Here is a 21,173-nt window from a genome sequence, read left to right on the forward strand (position 1 = left end):
GGAAGACATTGAAGCTGCAGCTAACCTTACAGACTGAATTGGAAATTCCTGTGAAGCCAACCCCATCTATGAGACATTTTAGTAGTGATAAACATCTAAACCATATTTATTTATATTATCTCCCTTAATCATGTTGGAAATGTTGTCTCAAAGCTTCCACTACACGGATCCTGCTAAAGTATTTACACAGAACAATGTCAAGAGCTAGTTCTTACACCAACAATGAAAAGAAAAGGTTGTGATGTGGCATAGAGTTCAACAGCTATACAAGGAAGTGAGAAAGGTTACGGGGTTAGCTACGCGAAAGGCAAAACAGAATTCCAATTAGCTGGGCTACATTTGTGCTAGCTATAGGCAGATGTGATCACGAGTGCACCGACGGAGAGGCATGCGTGGCATGATTCAATGTGACATGTGCATGCAACCTTTCAGCTGCAAGAGTCACCCTGGTGAGCTCAGCAGCTCCCCAGCTGTGAGCCTGGCAACCTTAATGCCCCCCTTTCAGCACCGACGTCCTCCTGTACTGAGACGCCATGTATACGTCCGAGCAGGAAGAATTCACCGTGTTAACATTCTGCAACCTACACAACTAGAGGAGTTAAGATAGTGTGATATGAGTGACCATGTGTGACACTGAGACGGGAAGTGAGAGGGATAAGTGAGACACCAGTTTGCATGCGTTTAAAGGGGGCGATAGAAACGGTGTGCGTTGAGTGATCATGGGATCATGTGATTTGAGCAATGGACGTGAAAACGCAGACAGACTCGGGGTTTGTTCTTCTGGCTCCGATGCTGAGTAAGGGGTTCTTTCATTAGCAAAGTGGGCCTCAGAGTCCCATATAAAGGAATGAACGCGACCTCTGCAGGGACGCGTCGTTATTCAGCCAATATCGCCTTGTTTTTACTGCTTTTGTTTCGTGCAGCTGTCTCTTCTGTGGTGTATATGTTTGACCGACCCTCTGCTTACCACCTTTATTCATTTGTACTTTGTCACAGCATGTATGCAGAGCAGGAAGTATTTCATTTTTTGCCCTCGAGTTTTGAAACATCATACCAGAGCAGGATCCTCAAAGCTATCGCCTCCTCCCACTTATGGACTCACACCGATGCTTATCAAACTCACAGTATGTCGTTCCTGGCTGCCTATTTCAGTGTCTGTATGATTGGCATTTATCTGAAACCATAAACAAACATTTTGAGTGCTTAAAATGTGCATTTCTGTTGTTTTTCAATGCTTGTGTTGGTTATTTGATACTGGTCCTGCAATGAAAACCTGATTACCATCCCTCCATAGTACCACATGCTGAGATGAGCTGATGAGAAAGTGTCATCACGCCCAGACTGTTGAATCTCCTTCACATCTCACTTTAAGCTGCAGTGCTGCTGTTTGCTACATGGAGCTTGTTTGTGGGTGTATCTGAAGGCAGCTTCGAAGTTGACAGGATGTGGTTACGGAGCTGCAACTTCATACTGTTGAAGAACTGTTAAACTAACTCATATATAAAACCGACAGCATCCATAGACTGGCACAATGCTGACCATGCTGAATGCAACTTGGACAATCAGGGCCTTGAACGCCCCTGTTAACATCATGCTTAGCTATATGAGCAGATGCATGCAGAGACTTATAGCCGCGTGCAATCATGTCATCAGAATTTTATTATGTGCCAAGATTTCACACTGAGAACATTTTGCACCCGACACACTGTACAGAACAGCGTGATCAATGTCAGTAAACACATTGTACTTGGTGATGCTAATGAATTGGACCTGAATGACATCTTATGCAACTTTAAGTGTCAAGCATGTGTTTAGTTTTGCGTGAATGTTTTCAATGCTTTTTGTTAGTATTTCACTACTACGTACCATGGGCCAGACGGAGCAGGACAGCTTGTTCAGAACTGTCTGAGGAATGTGCTTCACTCCTCAATACCTCCTGGTCAGACAGCCTCCAGCAGTCTCAACTGGATGTGCAGTATAATGGTCAAATCCAGGGATTGACAAGTTGATTTACATTCTTGAGAGTGTCATAAAGCCCTAAAACTCCCATCTAGTGTGAAAACACTCAGATTGGGTCTATGGTTTGATCTCACCGTGATAAGGCCTATGGATATGGAGAAGCACCGTGTGTGTGTGTGTGTGTGTGTGTGTGTGCGTGTGTGTGTGTGTGTGTGCAGGTCTGTGGAAGCCATCAAGACAAAGCTCGCTTCAAAGTTTCAAAACTGTCACAGCTGTCATGTGACATTTTCTCTCTTCCTTTGTGGCAGACTGTTTCCACTGCGTGCTCTGCACCGCTAGAGAGGAACCTGTAGATCTAACATACGAGCCTCGATTCCTGTCTGCACAGGTTTCACACCAGACGGTGTCTGCGTGTGCATTGTTGTCATGGTTATATGTCGGGGAACGAATCACACAGGGCCTCCAGCTGCATGCATGTAAACACCGAAATGCATACGATCCTCTCGTATCTTTTAATAATGCGGTTTAAAATGACATGCCTGCAGAGCTTTGTTTCCATCCCCGCAGTGTGTGTGTGTGTGTGTGTGTTTGTGTGTGTGTGTCCCTGCAGCCCTAAATACAAAGCTCATTCCAACTACAAACAGGAAATTAAATCTGGTTGCTCTCATGCACCACACACGTCTGTAATAACAGCGCAGGCATTTTAAGATGTACTATCAGGAGCCTATAATCCCACAGTAGTGCAGGCACATTTACACACACACACACACACACACACACACACACACACACACACACACACACACACACACACACACACACACACACACAGGTAGGGGGTAAAAGTGATACTGCAGCGTGTCTTATCCTGTTAGGCATGCCGTTTACATGATCACTGCACTCAGGTGAGGTGCGTTCTCTTCTTCGGGTGCATAGTTGGGATGTTAAAACCAGCACCAACCTTCCCGGTCAAAAAGAATAAAGAGCAGGATTGAACTCCGACCTTTCGGGTCCTACCACTTTAAAAGGTTAAATAGCATATTATGGCCCCTGCAGCCATCAAAGGAGCAACATGTAGCTACAGTACAAAGCTGTATCAGTGTGCCAAGAGCTTCATTATTGCAGCGACATGTTCCTTTAACTGCAGCTTTGATACAAGCAGCATGGATAAGTATGGTTTACTACGCTGAGAGAATGTAACGAGTAAATCATGGCTTTGACTTTGAGAGTAAAATGCAGCAAACATGACATTACTGACAAAAAAAGAAGGAGGAAAGGATTGGGACCGAATTGTAAAGTTGTTTGTTTAGAAACATTTGAAAGCCGATCGGAGGATAATAAAAGCGGCTGTGTGAAAGGGAAGTGGATTTAGGTATAGTCATCTGACAGGAAGTGCAAAGGGGAAGTCCCCCCCCCGTAAACTGACCACAGATTTGAAGAAGTAAAAGAAAAAGCTACTGCAACACATGTAGATGTTTGTATACAGTATAACCTAATGTGATGTTGTCTGATGGTGTGTGAGGCCCAGTCAGGGTCCTCTGAAGACGATGAATCACAAGCAAATATTGTGTTGATTCACCACTTATTGAAAAGTCAGTATCAATGCAAGGCCAGTCTCCTCCTCCGATACAGGAGGACAGTTGTACGAGTCCAACAAAGCAAGTGATGTATCGTTACTTAATGTAAAGCTTCATCATCGGCTCTGCAGCGGAGTGGACGACATACAGAACGAGCTTTGTCTGAGACGGTGACAGATTTAATAGGCTACTGTAATGTCTCGGACCAGCCACGCCCCATTAATTAATCATGGGGAGCCATACATCAGGCCTCTTGAGATGTCTGGTGCTTCCACATCCAAGCCACTCTCACAGCATGGTACAGCCGCTGCATTATGAATGAGAGGAGGACGAGAGGTGTCCAGCTGAGGCCGAAGCCTGCCGGTTTTGGCCCTGACGCACCCGTCAAGCTGAGAGAGTAAAGCGTCCGTGTGATCTCGCAGACAGTCCCAATCCCCCAAGGTCCGTCTCTCTGGCTGCAAGCTCACTTTGTAGCAGCCTGTCATTGTGTAATATGTGGGCAGCAGATGTTCCAGGAGGAGCACCTGGACTTATGAGGTTACTCCTTTTTTGGGGAATTACAGGAGTTGTTTTTGTTGGGTCAAGTAAAGGACAAAGCCATACAATAAGACAAATTAGGTTCTTTTGAGCCCCTTTTTTTCCTTGGCGACAATGTGGTGCTCAAACACATGTTTTGAGGTAATAAAACAGGTTCAGTAAGTTAAATCCAGGTGAAGACATAACATCACAGAGACATTAGGTTTCAAACATAACGACATCTTGATGAGGAAATAGATTTCAGGCTTGTTTTAATGTAAAAAGCCTTAGTCACTCTGTTGTTGTCGATGTTATCGAAGGTATCTATAGCTATAAACCCTCACTGTGAGTGTTTTTGACATTTATAATTTTGTGATATGCTCGTGTAATTTCACCTCCTGGCCATTGTTTTTCTATATAAGGATTCATGTTATTCCACAGGTCGATGCTCTTTCCAGCCACGCCCAGAGGAAGACCCAGTGTGGGTCCGAAACTAAACTAATAGAGCAATTTTAACTGCGTACTTGGCTCGGTGCGAGTGTGCCTGAAGAGACTTGCCTTTGTTCTACCGGATTTGACGTGTTTCCTCTACACTTTTAAACGCGGAAGCACCTGCACAAAGTTACTATAACTTTGTTTCATCCTCTGGCCTCACAAAACCGCAAAGAGATGGACATGCATGAGACTCCGGTCAGAGTTGTAGACACACCAAGTCAAAAAGATTGCTCAAGGTCACATCTGTTATTGCAGGAGTGGACAGGAAGAGCTGTGCAACACACCTTCCTGGTCCATTGATCAGGTGTTTCGCAATTTTGGAAAGATCATACTTCAGCGTAACAGAAAATGTCTCATTTTGGAGATTAAAGCTTTGAAGGCATAAAAACCCAGCAGTGTTTATTGTGCATCCCCTTTTTAAATGTGACTATTATATGAACGTTTGTCAAATTAAGACTGTATTCTTATCTCCAGTAATGTACCACAATATCTTTCTTGAGCCGTGGCCCATTTTCACAGTATAGTCCCTATTCTCTGCAGTGCATTCATTGCTCATGCATCTCCCACACTGGGCAGGATGTGGTTATGTTAACACATCACTTTCAAAAGAACTACTCAACAGCCTCGTCTCTCCTTTTATAGTAAAAGCTTTCCTCATCGTGCCAGAGGTCACAGAAAGGGAGAATGAGTGGAAATATATGTGTGCCCAATGTCGGGGCACCTCATTTACCTGCATGCATCCTGCAACTGGGATTAATGCCGTCTGCAGCCCAGATGCATTATCAAATTATGACTTTATAGATTCATCAAAACACACAATCGTCCCCACGACTGGTAAAATTCCACTCACAGACAGTTGAGTCTTTTGTTCAGATCTATCTCTAGAACAGGAAGTACACATTCAATTCTTCTGTTCAATTAAAACACATCTGCAATCCAGGTTTGTTGCTTCATGGAGATGAAACTCTGAATATATATATATATGTACATTACAGGCAAAATATGGAGCAACATATGGCCTTTTGTCTACATCTTGGCTCTTAAGGTGTGTTGGCAAGTGTTGAACTATGTCTCCCCCTCCTGGAAGAAAATAGAATTGAAGAAAAATAAGGAATGAAGCTGTGGTAATTATTTATACTACAAAAAAACAAAATTGTAAACTTTAATAGCTATATACTAGCACTAAAAACACACCTAAATGTGTCAGGCCAGGCTTTTATGAAACTAATTTTTATCAACCAACCACAGTGTGCTTCATACTAGAACAAATTATACAATATTAACATTTTTTCAGTCAGTGAACACCACATACTTCAGGACGAACAGGAAAGCCACTTGGCTGCACAGAAATCAGACCCGGGGCTTTCTCTTGGACAGAAGATGGTGCTGTTGTTGTAAGGATAGCGTTCCCCGGTCATCAGGCACAGAGGAGCCCACACAGCTGACATAACAGCAGCGAGGAATATATAATATATAGCACCACCCACATGTCATATAGAGTCAGGTTGCAGACACAGAAATTGTCAGCATTAATCCTCTTCTAGCAGCTCTTCCTCTGATTGAAGACATCAAGCATTTAAATTCACAGAAAGTTTATTTCAGGTTTTAGTTAAATGGCTATGCATGACTATTATATTCCTATTATGTTCCATAATTTTAAATGTCAACAAAAAACAACACCATATTTGTCATGTAAGTATTGCTACTTTTACATAATTCACCGGTGAAGACAATCACTTGTGGAAATCTATTTCTTCAACAAAAAACATTACAATACAAATACAATAAAAGTGTAATGCCATGTCTAGTGAAAGTTATGTTTTTGTTGAAAATATTCCCCAAATTCTTGCTCTGATGCAAGAGTTTGTGTGGGTAAAACGACCTGTGGTCAAGATAAACCAAGCAGTGAAGCTATAATAAACTAAAGACGTTGGTTAAGGTTGGAAAACACGGTAATCGTTACTGTCCGTGGGGGTTTGGCCAACTATTTGCTCCCCTATTGACAGATATTACATACGTTCTGCCAACACCACATATCAATGCTGCATATTTGCACCAACCACACTTCCTCCACCTCCCTAGCGTCCTCCTGGATTAGCATTTAGGAAATGCTGCATGTGGATTCAGCAATACGAGATCAGGTTCGTCTCGGTTTGTCGAGGAGAGTTGGCGAGCTCGATGACAACACGTTGATTTGTTCTGGAGCGACACCAAATTCAAAACGTGTATTATTCTTGCAATAAATGGCCGAGCGAGCGGACTGAATTTGTCTTGACCTCGCGCTACCTAAACAAGAATGAAATAAAAGCAACATCTGACAAAGCGGAAACATTTCCGCTGCCTGACACGAGTAGCTGAACGTCTGGCAAAATAATCACAGACTCAACCACAGTGATTAACTGCAGACTTCCTTCTCATCTGAACATTTCCACTGACGTTTTTTTCCCCCAAATGTCATTTTGAGCCAGGCAGAGGGCAAACAATCACCCTATGAATTGTGCTAAGAATCTTCTGGCATACACAACATGGGAGACGTATTTCAACAACATGTCACCTGTCCATGTTTTGGGGGTTTGGATCAGGACCAGATGTCGGAGCGGGACTTTGAACGTGTGAAAACTCATTAAACATGTTTATTGCTGAACTTGGAATTAGTATGTGTGGGACGGCGACACATGTGCTACCTAGTGAGACATCAAAGAGCGCTGCAGCTGCTAATAACAGGCCCACGCATGACTGAATTCCACAATTAGCCGATACAGCTAATTATCGTTAAAAGAAAGAGAAAAAATAGCAGACATATCAAGCAAAAAAAGGAAAAATGTAAAGTTTGTTTTATCCCAGAAAAGAGACAAAATAAGATCAGTTGGTGGTCCATGACTTGCCCTCCTGGTGATCCACAGGAAGGGTGCTTCATGTGGTCTTGTCTAGGGTTTCAGTGAAGAGAGGAGCACCCCTAAACATAATCTCCACCCCCCTTACAAACCCACTCCTACCTCCAAAAGTCGCAACCTATCCCACACGGTGTCAACCCACCTCTGGAATTTCAAAGAGGTAGAAGAGGACATAGGGACAGAGAGTGTGGCTGCAGTAGTAAAGAGAGAGAGTTTTTTCTTCTTCTTCTTCTTCCCCCTGAGGAGAACTCAACTTTGTGCTCTGGAAATACATGAAATCCGGCGTGCCTTGTGTGAGAGGATCGACTGAGACCCGTTCTGATTTAATGAGCGTGAGCCCCCAGGAGGAATAGTCGGAGCAGAAATCAAAGACAGTCCCGTGGGAAGCAGAGCTCTCCGGCTGCTCGCGGCCAACAGACATGCAGCCGCTCACCTTGGTCGGTGCTCTCCTCCTCGTAGTCCACGTCTCCTCTGACGGTGCGGAAGCCCAAAGGTAAGTCCGTGAACTGGAGCAACAGATGCTGCATGCCGTGCTTCTACCCAGCTGTAAACCTTACTCAGTCACATGTATTACTATGCATTATAAGGTGTCACATTGCAATGACTCTGAAATGCACCAATAATACACCGACAGTATTGACTCATTGGGTCCACTTCTGGTTGCCAAAACAGGAATTATTACCATTTTAACTGCCAGTTCCTTCACACGTTTAACCATAAGTGGAGCCTAATGAGGACTCCTATTTGACACTGATTTAAATGCTTTGAATCTCTACAGTGATAACTGTTTTCATGGTATGTACACACTGCGGCCGCTGCAAATGTGTCAGCTAAATATCTAAATATGGCACAGCAACTGCTTATAACTGAGGAGCACCTGTCACTCCAAGGAGCCCCGCTCTCCTCTGGGCTATTCTGGTTGATTTCTATCAAGTCTCAGATTCCTACCCCCCCCTATCCCACCCCGTCCCACTGGAGCCGAGGCTGCTTATAGGGATGCTCCCCCCCCCCCCCCCCCCCCTCCACAACACTTGAACATCTGGGACATCCAAATTTAATTTACAGGCTCAAAATATGCATATGCATTAGAATCTATATGTACTGTGTTATTTTCTCGCTTCTGTGAATAACTTCTCTCATAGATTCTCGTCTGACTCCGGAAGTTGGGAGTCAGGTGAAGATCACGGTGCAGTAAAGACGAGGACGTACGGTCGCAGCACAAGGTGTCAAATGTGCAGGAAGCGTCTGATTAGTGTGTTTTTCTCCATCTGCAGCCTACATCCTGTCAGCTGGCTGTTACTCCACAGGGAGCTCGCTTTTATCACACAGCAAGCCCGGGAGGGGACACTGCATTTGGGTTGTTTGTTTTGGGACCCAAGTTAGAAGATAAAAGATGGCTGAAATTTGAGGGAACCTAATGGGACTTAACAATGTGTGGGATCTGTTTTTATAATATATTTGATTTTGTAGTAATATGTCATTAGTTTCATCATAATTTGCCATCTGATGTGTATGCATATAACAGGGCGGGGCCATGTGAAACGACACATCTTACCTTCTGCTCCTCTCATGTTCTACAAAGGCACTACCGACAAGTCCTTACTGGAAGCCAACCAGGTGTGTGTCGCTATGGCAGGAGGCTGGAGTGTTGCTATGGCTGGAAGAAGAACAGTAAAGGACAGTGTGAGGGTAAGAACAGTCCAGACTGTATATTATAATGAGTGACACTTTTATTATATATAATAGAGATTTGATTACATATCATTCATTTAATATCCACCAATAGATAGATATCATTTACTGCCGCAATACAGTGTGCAATAACAATTATTGAAAGATATGGAGCCACAATAGAAATGTGCGGTTTGAATACCATCCATTATTCTCAAACCGCTGTTATTTCACGGTGGTGTTCTCCTCATGTTAAATGTTTTACCAGCTCAGTGTGACCACGGCTGCAAGCACGGAGAGTGCGTTGGCCCCAACAAATGCAAGTGTTTCCCAGGATACGCCGGAAAGACATGTAACCAAGGTGGGTCATCGCGGTCTGGAAAACTTGGGTCAGACTGGGTACAAGATAATCTAATTTCCAGCTGATGTTACATTTTTTATCTCTGTATCGCTCATGTTCCAATAAAAAATCATTTCTGTATCACATGCATTGTTGCTGGTTTTGGAAAAGAAGGTGTTTCTTATTTGTAGATCTGAATGAGTGTGGCGTGAAACCTCGTCCCTGCGAGCATCGCTGCATGAACACCTATGGAAGCTACAAGTGCTACTGCCTCAACGGCTACGCCGTGATGCCTGATGGGTCTTGTGCAAGTGAGTCAGACTGGAAACACCAGAGAATCAAAGTTGCCACGTATGGATGTCTATAAATGTGTGTCTGCGTTCATTCATAAAGATTCCAGGACGTGCGCCGTTGCTCACTGTCAGTATGGTTGTGAGGAGGTTCAGGGGGAGATCCAGTGCCTCTGCCCATCAGGGGGGCTGCAGCTGGGGCAAGATGGGAGGACATGTGTAGGTGAGCAACCACACACTCACAAACACACAATAAGGGATTATAAACAGTGATTGAATGTATTACGCATATGGTTTCATTCAAGGAAAACCTGAAAAACTGAGATAATAAAGAATACACAGTTTTAAAAAAACGGCTTGTTTCAGCCTCATGTTTTTGCAGACGGGACCAATTCTATGTAGATTCTGTTATGTGGCTTTTGCATGCTTGGCTTGTATATCAGATGGAGGCAATTAAGTGATATTTTTAACCCACAAAACTGCTTGAGCAGTGACAGAGCCGGTCTGGCACACTGATCACACAGAGGAAGTAATATAATATAATAGTTCTGGAGCATTTCAGGATGACCACGGACCCAAAACGTACATTTTCCCAGATGTAACAAACAAACGATGGACCCTCATATCTCATATCCATCATGAAAGTTAATAATCTGAAGTAGGCTACGAATAGAGGCCTGAGCTAAACACAGAGTAGATATATTTCAGTCTACGCCAGACAAAACAGACCCCTGACTGCTGGCAGTGACATCGAGTTGCTGAACATATTTATAGTAAAATTCATGTATTAAATTGCCTCTACAGAAATAGGCTGACTACTACAACTATGTGACACTGTATCACGTTGAAAAGCATTGCTAATGTTGATGTTAGGATCATCTGAACACAAATTATTGTACATATTTCCTCCTACATAGCAGTCTCAATAGCTCCACACTCAGTGGAAGCTTTCAACCTGGCCGGGGGCCACAAATGAACACTAATGGGAAGTCAGTGAGGGATCGTGTTCATGATCAGGATAGTGTGACTGCATGTTAATCAGAGGAAGCACAGTTGTCTACACCCGACCCACGGAAATAGTCAGCCGGAAGTGTAATATTGCAGCATTCGATGTGTTGAAACATTCTCTGTGTTCACTTGGGATGCATATTTTGTTTTTTTACAGAGCATTGTGGCAGAAAGTAGGTCCTGTACTCGTCACAACCATGTCATGTGATTAAAATAAAAGTCCATTTAATTTGTTTCCCTGCAGATATTGATGAATGTGTAACTGGGAAGAGCCTCTGCCCATACAACAGGCAATGCGTGAACACCTTTGGAAGCTACTTCTGCAAATGCCAAGACGGCTACGACCTGAAATACGTCGACGGCAAATATGACTGTGTAGGTAAGGTATACCACTCGATGCGGTTTTTAAATCACGGGGAAACATTTGCGATCAATTGTGCTCCTGAAGGTACAAATAGGCTTCTTCCAATTCCAGACCTTGATGAGTGTGCAGCCGGCACCCACACGTGCAGCCACCACGCTGCCTGTGTGAACACTCAAGGATCCTTCAAGTGCAGGTGCAAGTCTGGCTTCAGGGGCAATGGCTTTGAATGCTCTGGTGAGACCCAAAAACAGCAACACGGAATTATGGATTCATTAGTTAATGGAATGCCTTTTACTATAAAAACGTGTCTAATGAGGCCATTCGATATATATAAAGAAACACGTCTCAGGTTCACATCATTCAGCTGCAGTTTTACAGCCACATATTTCATTTAGCCTCTATAAACATCAGCAAACGGCCCTGCCAAGATAAGTTTCCTGTTTTTAGACGACGCAGCTCTTCACAGATGTTTTAAAGAGAGAGAGAGAGAGAGAGAAAGAGAGAGAGAGCCGCAGATTGAAAACACACCTGTCTAAATATTGTAGCGTATGTGAAGGAGACGGGGGACAGACAGGTTGTGCCTCTTTAGACCCAAATAATAACAGGTGAAGTCTCATGTTGTAGCCGGGACGGGAATGAAAGGTGCCTTTATCTTTCGTAGTCAAGCCGTTTTATCAGAGGCCGTGGGATGGAGACAAAGGCAGTGCCGATGATTTCCTCAATGGTGAGATCGTGTGGAATCCGAGGCTGCTGCCTTCCCTGCAACCCCATTCCTTCCCTCCTCTTGCCTTCTACCTCTCCACACTCCCCCCCCTTGCTCATGGCTGAAAATTATTGAATGTCCTGCACAGCTTGATATGAAAGCCAGAATCCTCAGCATGACCCGTCATATGCAGAACTTAAAAGAAATAAATGCTTGTGCACTTAAAACACTAATTTAAGTTTTGTGCAATGGATGTCATGTTTGATGTGCATGCAGTAGGACATGAACGGCAGCTGCAGAATATGACAACAAACGCATCTGAATCCCCTCTCGGGATTGCAGTCCCACGTGACTAATCTCCTTCCTCTTCCCGCCCTGCAGCCATCCCAGACCACCAAGTGAAGCCCGGGACTCTGGGAGACAACGAGGACATCAGAAACGTTATCCCCGAACCGGTGGCGACGCCGCCTCCCAGGATCCAACAGCAGCCGTTTGACTATGATGGAGAGGTCTACGTTGGTCCCCAGACTGAGCAGACAAAGGTGGATGAATTTCCGGAGGAGGAAGAGGAGGAGGAGGAGGATGAGGAAGACAACCAGCTCAATCCCAGAGGAGACGTTTTCAGTAAGTGTCCTTTCGTTTTGCTCCCTTCCAGGAATTCTGGGTGGTCCGTAATGCATTGACCTGACACAGACTTCACTCAGTTTCTGCAGAGACTTTGCTCTCATGTCTACACAGCAACTGAGGACAATTATAGATGTTTCAGCAGCTGAACTAAGTATACAGGTCTAAGACCTTGACCAGAGAAGAAAGGGACTTGTTGCTACACGTCCAGGCTCCTCCAAGACCCCGTCGACCCTCAAGACCCGTATAAATCTTCTTGGAAAGCTTGATGCTAACAACGGAGAAACACATTTGTGGACTCTCTGTTGTGAACAACACACTAATAAACATGGAATCTGATTCTTTAAAGATGTCCCAGCTATTTATAAGGAACCACAAGCATTGTTGTTGTCATGCTGGCATGTGTAAAAATAGGGTGAATTACTCATAAAGCTCTGAATGAGACCCCAGAAATGTATGAGGAAGAAATGATCTCTATCAGTCTAATTGCCTGCATGCCGTTCGCACCTGAGTCGTGTGCACGGATGCACATTCGGTGACACTTCCATCAGATAAGGAGGGGGGCAGCGTGGTCATGCGGCGGTATGCAGCTCAGTGAGAAATCCCATACACGAGGTTTTACCTTTCACCACTAATCTGGATCTTTATGGAAACACCCTAGTCTGTGGAAGAACTCAGACAGCAAGAGGAGACAGGCCCCGCGACATCCATCACCTCCAGGGAGGAATTTTACTCTGTCGGCATGAGAGAGCCCAGGGATACAATTCATCCTGTTTCCCATCTCCTGGGAGGGAGGGTGAGGAAGGGAGGGAGGTTACCGAGCCTCCAAGCCCTCTATTATGTTTTCCCCAAAACAGCTGTTGTGCAAACAGACTTGACTCCTAGTTGGAAGGTCTGTCATCAGCACTCTCAACCTCTTTGACATCGGCCCACTCTAGGCGAGCAGGTTCAATAACCCCAGCTGTCACTCGGCCGACTCTCTGAGGCTGCTTGTCACGGGGGTGGTTTCCCTGCAAGAGCTTTAAAATACTTGAGGGAGGGGGGGTGAAGGAGGGGGGAGGCTGTATCCTAAAGTTGTAGATGCATCTCAAGACGTGAGTGACAGCCGGGCAGGTCTTCACCTGTTGGTTAAAAAGCACTTTCTGGCTTTTGTTTCATCGTGGAAGAATCTCTTTGCAGCATCATTTTGGAATGTTTTTTTTAAAGATCGCATCGAAGACATTTGAGTTATTTGTCATTTTTCTGGGGCAGAATTTAAAGCTGATTTTATGAGATTTGAAGAGTGTATTTGTATCAGTTTTATCTGCATTTTCTCACTGATTACCACATTCTGCTGAAATACTATACACTCCACTGTCAATTTATTAGATACTTGCTAAAAAAAGAGATAATAAACTGCAATAAATCCAAGTTTAAGTTTACAAGTGGGTGTGCATCTAACTGAACATTCATGAGCTCACACAGACTTTTCTCTTTTCTCCAAACACAGTATCAGAGGACTTTGAATCCCTGTTTGGTCCGGCCACAGAAGTCAAAGAAATCCAAATAAAACCGATTCAGGAAGGTAATCAAATATCTGTTTATATATCCTTATTTAATGACTGTTTATGAGACCGATTCCCTAAAGTGCTCCTATTGTTTCACCCTCCAGAGTTCATCATGGACTGCAACTTTGACCAGGGAGCATGTGAGTGGGTCCAAGACAAGGCCGACGACATGGACTGGAGTGTAGCCTACCATAACGGTAACATCATTATTATGTTGTTTTTTTTTATCAGGTTGTTTAAGATGAATTTAGAACGTAGATGCATTGACTTCTGCTACAAACCCAGGCGGCGTGTACTACATGGCCATGACTGGGCTCCTGGGGGAGCCGGACGAGGTAGCCAGGCTGAAGCTGCTTCTCAGCGACCGGACCCGGCAGGGCAGCTTCTGCCTCACCTTTGACTACCGCGTGGCGGGCCGGGATGTGGGAACCCTCAGGGTGCTGCTGGATAACATCCCTTTCCCAGTATGGGAGCAGAGCCAAAGCAGAGACCAGGGCTGGCAGACGGAGCTCCTCACGGTCGCCTGGAAAGAGGAGGCACCAGAATCTGTGAGTCATTTTCTCAATCAATGTATAATAGATGATTGTCAAACCATTGTAATGGCAACAAAAATACCAGCCAAAGGAGGTTGAACAGCAAATATTGTGTCACTCAATGTGTGTGGTTCACGGTATGTTTGAAAGACGACCCCCATTTTAATCCACATGTGCCATTGAATGTCTTCCAGATAATCTTTGAAGCTCAGCAGGGGAAAGATGTCGGAGGAGAGATCGGGCTGGACAATGTTGTGCTGACCTCAGGGCCCTGTCAAGACGACGCCAGCCCATTTGTTTAAGAACCTTCACCCCCCCTCAAACTAAAATCTGCTCTAACTGACACACGTCAAAGATCCCTGTTTCCTGTTTCCCAGTGTCTCACGGCCAAACCACAAGACATCCACGTATACAGAAACATGGTCTCAAGGGAAGATTGTGTACTGCGTGCATGCATGTTTACTCAATCATCATGCTGCTACATCAATACATCTGGTCTGGTACATCTCTTACGATACAGATAACTCAGATCTCAGGAATAGGTGGAAATGCTGTTAGATGTCCGTTAGTTAGATGTAACAGCACGGTGCTCAGTCCTCTGTCGTGTATGTGATTGCTGAAGTTAACTGAAAAAATAATCTATGACGTATAATGTGAATTATTAGGTGAATTATATCTGAAATTCAAATCTTAGATGAATAATTTTTTTGAAGGCTGGCTAGTTTCAATGATAAAAAAAAAGTATCAATGCATAACTGCTGTAAATTTTGCTTTCATATTATATTGTATTATGACATTAAATCTGTTTTTTTCTAATTCTGTCTATCATTGTACACTCTTATAATGTTGATCGCGTCAGCTGTCTCTGCAAAGAGAAATTTATCAGACTTTTCTGGTGATGGAAGTGAATGAGCCAGTGTTACAATCTGGACAAAATCCAAGGTAATATGATAAAGAATGGGGGCAATTTTAGGAAAATGCAGTCTGCTGTCTGACACCACTGAGGCTGAAGAGATGCCGCCACAAATTAACTGTAAATGTATGGATGCCAGGGCTGGTCTTTTATGGAAAAAGTGTGTTTGTGGTAGTCAATTTCCAAACATGTGCTTTCAAGATGATATCTCTATTGTTATTGCAATGACAACCAAAGACACTGCTGGTGTCAACATTATGTTTGGCGGGCATCATCTGCAAGTTAGTAAGCACACATCTGTTGCTAATATTGTACATGGCTTTGGAGTATGTTTACATCGTGGTGTTGCTATGGGGCGTAAAATTGCATTGAACACCTTCTGTGGACATCTCAATACAAATATAGTTACGATGCAACAAGTCAGTTAACATAATGTTTACAGTGCATCCAGTTTGTTTGTTTGTTACAGACGAGGTTTGGCTAAATGTCGCCCCCTGGCGGTTGAGCATGGGAGGTACAATGAAGTAGATGATGCCATGTTGAAAACGACACATTTAAAAGTAAATAACGGTACATGTTGAAATGCTTTTAAAATAAGAGGGAGAAACAAAAAAAACAAACTCTGCGAACATTTAAAGTATAAGTTAGAAGGGGCCCGGACGGCGCTGCAGCGTTACCTCAGCGCTCGTTGGTTGTTTTCTGTCGGACGAGATCACATGATCCGCGGCTGCCCGTGTAGCATTAGCCTGTTAGCTCGCGGTTAGCTGCGCTGGCACCGAGCCTTTGGGGTTCACCAGGAAACGGTGCGACCTGACGTTATCTTCCAACCACAACAAGGCGAGGAGCTGTCAAACACGGGCATTCATATTATCCCTGTTGTTTCGTGCTTTACCTCTCGTTGATTCAGTTGGCTGTCTGGTCCAAACTACAAGGTACGTTACTAGCTCGTAAACATGACCTAAGTTATCGGGTGTAGTGGGGTTGTTTCATGAATATAACTCCAGCTGTGTTCCCTTGTTTTCCTTTTTTCTATGTTGGCCTAGCATTAGCTTAGCTAACACGTAGCCAGCTGGTAGACCCGCAATTCAGACGGTGCGCTACTAGCGTGCTAGCATCTTTTAGCTAGCGTTATTAGTTTCATAGCGTGCACGTTTTAATCACAAGTTACATCTTTATACCCCATTGGGAGTGCTCACAAACGTCACATTGCACGTTTTGGAAGCGGATAATGCTTTGTTGTTTTTTTTGGTGCCATCTGTTAATCAGGAAACTGCTGCGTTACAGCTGGTTGCACGATACCTACATGGCTGCTACCATCAACATTAAACATACGAGCATGTGACTGAGGTCCCGCGTCTGCAGCACATGATCTGGACAAGTGGAGGAGGCCAAAATCAATCGGGGGTGAGACAAAAACGCTCAAAGCATCCACCAAAAAAATAACACGAATTTCTGCAGTAAAATGTAAAGTCGATATTCGTCACAATAGTATTTCAGAACAATGTTATGGTGTTGTACAGGTAATAATAAATAACAATATTTTTGCACGTTGCATCTTCCCATCAGGTAAATTATTTCAAAGTGGTCAATCGGGATTGAGTAGCCATGACGACGAAGACATCCCTGCTCAAAGTCATTCTGCTGGGCGACGGCGGCGTAGGAAAAAGCTCCATCATGAATCGCTACGTCACAAACAAGTTCGACGCACACCTCTTCCACACCATCGGTGTGGAGTTCCTCAACAAGGAACTGGAGGTGGACGGCCACCAGGTGACCCTACAGATCTGGGACACCGCCGGCCAAGAGCGCTTCCGCAGCCTGAGGACTCCTTTCTACCGCGGCTCCGACTGCTGCCTGCTCACCTTCAGCGTCGACGACAGCCAGAGTTTTCTCAATCTAGGCAACTGGAAGAAGGAGTTCATCTACTACGCGGATGTCAAGGAGCCGGAGAAGTTTCCATTTGTGGTCTTGGGCAACAAAGTGGACGTGACAGAACGGCAGGTGTCTTCTGAAGAGGCTCAGCGATGGTGCAAGGAGAACGGGGACTTCCCCTATTACGAGACCAGCGCCAAGGACGCCACCAACGTGGCGGTGGCCTTTGAGGAGGCGGTGCGTCGAGTGTTAGCATTGGATGAAAGAACGGACCACCTCATCCCCACAGACACAGTCAAACTCCACAGGAAGCCTCGCTCTGCCGCCACTTGCTGTTCGTAACATCCAGGAGTTATCACTAACATTAATCTGCTGTTATTGCCCGTTGTGTGACGAGGCTGTAGGTTTACAATGTCGTAGTAAACATCTTATTTAAACAAATTATGCTACTGGCTTCATGATTTGTTGTACTTTTTGAAGTTTATTAATGCTAATAATCGGGAGAGGAAACACTAAATTCATTCCTAATTACAAATAAACATGAAATCACTGAATCATTCACTCAGCTCTGCACAGTTCAATGATCAGGCTCAAGACTACCTGTGGGGATCCAAAATAATCTGTCATGATGTAACCGAGCCAATATCTTTGAAATGTTTCACTCTCTGGTTAAATGTTGTATTCGGTCATGAAGGCAAATTATAATGTGATTCTTAAATCATGTATTCACGTGGGAGTGCAATCATCACTGGGTTTTTAAACTACCCCCCTAAATGTCATAATACAGTGGCCTTTATATTTACATGCAGAACATGACTACATTATGATAGGATTGAAACAGCCCAATGGCCTTATTCCTGAGAATAATGAAGTAGCTAAGGCACTACTATAACTAACAAAGTGAGGCTTGTGATTATTGCACCTTTAGGTATCGTTCGTTCTGCTTAGTGAATAGATTACGGCCGTGTGCTGGAAGCACTGAGGGACGAGATCCCCCAACAGAAGATAATAATTAAAAGCAAAGTTAACATGCATGGCATATGGTGTATTTAAGTTTCTGGGAACTTTTGTATTTTGTAAGCTGTTTTTACCTTTAAAAATCACTGACTCAATATGGCCTTGAGGAAAGTGTTATGAAAGAGCGGTCATGATTGAGAAAGTGTTCTTCATTGTTGGGCTTATTGTTTTAAATGATTTTGATCTTTAAAGCATTCTTAACTTTTGTTTTCCTTGTTTTATACCTAACATTCCAAAGTCTTTCCCACAGCTTAATGATTTAAAAGGTGAACCGTTCATTTCCCCCTAACCGTTGCATTTCATTTATGTTCAAAGTTGTACTACTGGTATGCCAAATGATAAATAAAGCCCCTGAGAAGTGTCTCTTAAAGCATGGACACTAATGAGTCTGTCTGTTATCCCAAGGTTTGCTTCGTAACCACTGCAATGATATAATACCTAAACTGGAAGATAACAAAGTACTTAACTATGTTGAGGCACAAGATTGTGTCTAATAATAATAATAATAATAATAATAATAATAATAAAAATGCTCATTATTGGTCAAGATCTCTGGCGATAAGTTGAAAGTTTTAATGCCTTAAATCGAATGTTGATATCAACTCAGGCAAGAAATCAAACAAAAACCTTTGCAACGCCATAATAATTTTAATAGAAAATCTGTGTTTAATACATTTGTAAAACAGGAAAAAGAAATAAGACAACACATATGTGTATTAGGTATATATATATATATATATATATATATATATACGCAACAAATAGACGAGATGCATTAAATCCTTGTGAATGTGAAGGGATTAACTCAGGAGGTGTTTCTTTCCAAGAAACTGTACTTTCCTCTCAAACGCTGTTGAGCGGATCGGTGAATTGATCTCGTAGAATGGATTCATTGCAAACTGGAAGACAAAATAAACGCTTAAATCAAACACTGGAGTAAAAATAATAGAGCGAATGTTATTCTAATCATATGGAAGAAAACGTACCTTGATGTATAAATCATATACATCGTTAAAAAAGTTTTTGATTCCATCTTCCTGTCGCACGTCGTGCAGCATGATGAATCGTACATGTACGGCAAATAGTTAAAGAAATTAAAGCCATGCTAATGAATTTCTTGAATACGACTGTACTGAAAGACAACAATATAAATCACATTAAACAGCAAATTAGCATGTTAAATAATACTACTAACTAATACTAACATCAATACAGAATTAAGTAATGGCATCATGTGAGGGAATAAAAAAGAGAATAATCCGATGCCATATAAAGGATATGTCCTGCAGTGACGAAGGCAGAAACAAACCACTCGTTGAACTTGTCAACAGTTTTCAAATACATATTGTTGGACAGCCACATGTTTTCATCCACCAAATCCAGGGCAGCGTGTGCAATGAACTGGTTCAGGTGGCGATGGTCATCCTGTGATCGATGACGACACAAATATCATCAAACAACAAGATACGATGACAGATTAGATAGATTATGTATCCTGACAGTTATCAGTAGCACATGGCTAGTCTAATATCACAGACAGACAGACAGACAGACAGACGGGAGGGAGAGACAGACAGACAGACGGGAGGGAGGGAGGGAGACAGATAGACACACAGACAGAAGACGGGAGGGAGAGACAGACAGACAGACGGGAGGGAGGGAGACAGACAGACAGACAGACGGGAGGGAGACAGACAGACAGACGGGAGGGTGGGAGACAGACAGACAGACGGGAGGGAGGGAGACCGACAGACAGACAGACGAGAGGGAGGGAGGGAGGGAGACAGACAGACAGACAGACAGACGGGAGGGAGACCGACAGACAGACGGGAGGGAGGAAGGGAGACAGACAGACGGGAGGGAGACAGATAGATAGAAAGATAGATAGATAGATAGACAGACAGACAGACAGACAGACAGACAGACAGACGGGAGGGAGAGAGGGAGACAGACAGACAGACAGACAGACAGACGGGAGCGAGACAGACAGACAGACAGACGGGAGCGAGACAGACAGACAGACAGACAGACGGGAGCGAGACAGACAGACAGACGGGAGGGAGGGAGACAGACAGACAGACAGACGGGAGGGAGGGAGGGAGACAGATAGATAGATAGACAGACAGACGGGAGGGAGGACGACAGACAGACAGACAGACAGACGGGAGGGAGGGAGACACTGACAGACAGACAGACAGACAGACGGGAGGGAGGGAGACAGATAGATAGACAGACAGACAGACAGACAGACAGACATGTTACCTTTGATTCAGGCTTCCCAGCTGGCAAGAACTCCATCTCAAACACAGGATTGTCCTGATGACCAACCATGACAAAGTAGAAACTTCCAGACATCGCGTTCCCTTCTTCTTAGCAAAGCCAAACCGTCCTGAAACCAACTGAAGCCAAAACCAAAATAGGTCGAGCAATTAAATATTTCCAAATATCAGCGTCAATATCACTCAATCGATTGGTGAACCACTGAGCTAGCAGGCTAACGTAAACCGCAGTGCTCAACAGAAGCGTAGCTTCGTTGAGGTCTCCGTATGATTATTGTGAGAGTCAAACAAACATATCACGTTTAATTGAGTGTAACAACGCAACGTTAGCGAAATGGGGAGATGTTATTACTTAGATACAACCGACGTTTGTTTACCTGTTAATCTGCTTCCTGGTGAGAAGCGTTAGCGGTCGCAAAAAGATGACGTCATGGTCAAGCGGCCGCATATATATATTTCAGTTATCTGCTCTAAAAACGTTTCAGCTACAGCTATTTTAAACCAACCTACTTAATTATTTTGTATAACTACTGCATTAAGTAAACAATACATTACTGAATAATAATATTCA

The 21,173-nt window shown here is 43.7% G+C and overlaps 3 protein-coding genes across 5 annotated transcripts; 2 read left to right on the forward strand and 1 right to left on the reverse strand.

Annotated features, from left to right (window-relative positions):
- The first annotated feature begins 7,744 nt into the window (after positions 1–7,744).
- Positions 7,745–15,337, forward strand: egfl6 (EGF-like-domain, multiple 6). Of its 2 annotated transcripts, XM_084022168.1 has the most exons (13): positions 7,745–7,934; positions 9,024–9,130; positions 9,381–9,473; positions 9,644–9,763; positions 9,846–9,965; positions 10,995–11,129; positions 11,226–11,348; positions 11,776–11,838; positions 12,199–12,441; positions 13,931–14,005; positions 14,093–14,185; positions 14,274–14,536; positions 14,716–15,337. In XM_084022168.1, the coding sequence occupies exons 1-13, from the start codon at positions 7,861–7,863 to the stop codon at positions 14,821–14,823; spliced, it is 1,617 nt and encodes a 538-aa protein (XP_083878294.1). In that variant the 5' UTR covers positions 7,745–7,860; the 3' UTR covers positions 14,824–15,337. The 2 variants fall into 2 exon arrangements, with proteins under 2 accessions (XP_083878294.1, XP_083878295.1); XM_084022169.1 differs by lacking the exon at positions 11,776–11,838.
- An 835-nt stretch (positions 15,338–16,172) lies between these two features.
- Positions 16,173–18,693, forward strand: rab9a (RAB9A, member RAS oncogene family). 2 transcript variants are annotated; one of them, XM_084022094.1, is made up of 3 exons: positions 16,173–16,366; positions 16,701–16,838; positions 17,001–18,693. In XM_084022094.1, exon 3 carries the CDS (start codon positions 17,040–17,042, stop codon positions 17,646–17,648), a length of 609 nt encoding a protein of 202 aa, XP_083878220.1. In that variant the 5' UTR covers positions 16,173–16,366; positions 16,701–16,838; positions 17,001–17,039; the 3' UTR covers positions 17,649–18,693. The 2 variants fall into 2 exon arrangements, with proteins under 2 accessions (XP_083878220.1, XP_083878219.1); XM_084022093.1 differs by having other exon boundaries at positions 16,719–16,838.
- A 273-nt stretch (positions 18,694–18,966) lies between these two features.
- trappc2 (trafficking protein particle complex subunit 2) lies at positions 18,967–21,051 on the reverse strand. Its single transcript, XM_084022600.1, has 5 exons — positions 20,980–21,051; positions 20,586–20,722; positions 19,602–19,748; positions 19,310–19,393; positions 18,967–19,222 (listed from the first exon to the last, which is right to left on the reverse strand). Exons 2-5 carry the CDS (start codon positions 20,676–20,678, stop codon positions 19,124–19,126), a joined length of 423 nt encoding a protein of 140 aa, XP_083878726.1. The 5' UTR covers positions 20,679–20,722; positions 20,980–21,051; the 3' UTR covers positions 18,967–19,123.
- Between the last annotated feature and the right edge of the window lie 122 nt (positions 21,052–21,173).

The sequence above is a fragment of the Eutrigla gurnardus genome, assembly GCF_963514095.1.
Source record: "Eutrigla gurnardus genome assembly, chromosome: 12".
NCBI lineage: Eukaryota > Metazoa > Chordata > Actinopteri > Perciformes > Triglidae > Eutrigla > Eutrigla gurnardus.

Coding starts and splice junctions, on each gene's coding strand:
- egfl6 (XM_084022168.1), top strand. CDS start 7,861: ATGCAGCCGCTCACCTTGGTCGGTGCTCTCCTCCTCGTAGTCCACGTC. Junction 14,006..14,092: donor AATAAAACCGATTCAGGAAG/GTAATCAAATAT, acceptor TTCACCCTCCAG/AGTTCATCATGGACTGCAAC. Junction 14,537..14,715: donor AAGAGGAGGCACCAGAATCT/GTGAGTCATTTT, acceptor AATGTCTTCCAG/ATAATCTTTGAAGCTCAGCA.
- rab9a (XM_084022094.1), top strand. CDS start 17,040: ATGACGACGAAGACATCCCTGCTCAAAGTCATTCTGCTGGGCGACGGC.
- trappc2 (XM_084022600.1), bottom strand. CDS start 20,678: ATGTCTGGAAGTTTCTACTTTGTCATGGTTGGTCATCAGGACAATCCT. Junction 19,749..20,585: donor CTGGGAAGCCTGAATCAAAG/GTAACATGTCTG, acceptor CATCGATCACAG/GATGACCATCGCCACCTGAA. Junction 19,223..19,309: donor TATATGATTTATACATCAAG/GTACGTTTTCTT, acceptor TTTGTCTTCCAG/TTTGCAATGAATCCATTCTA.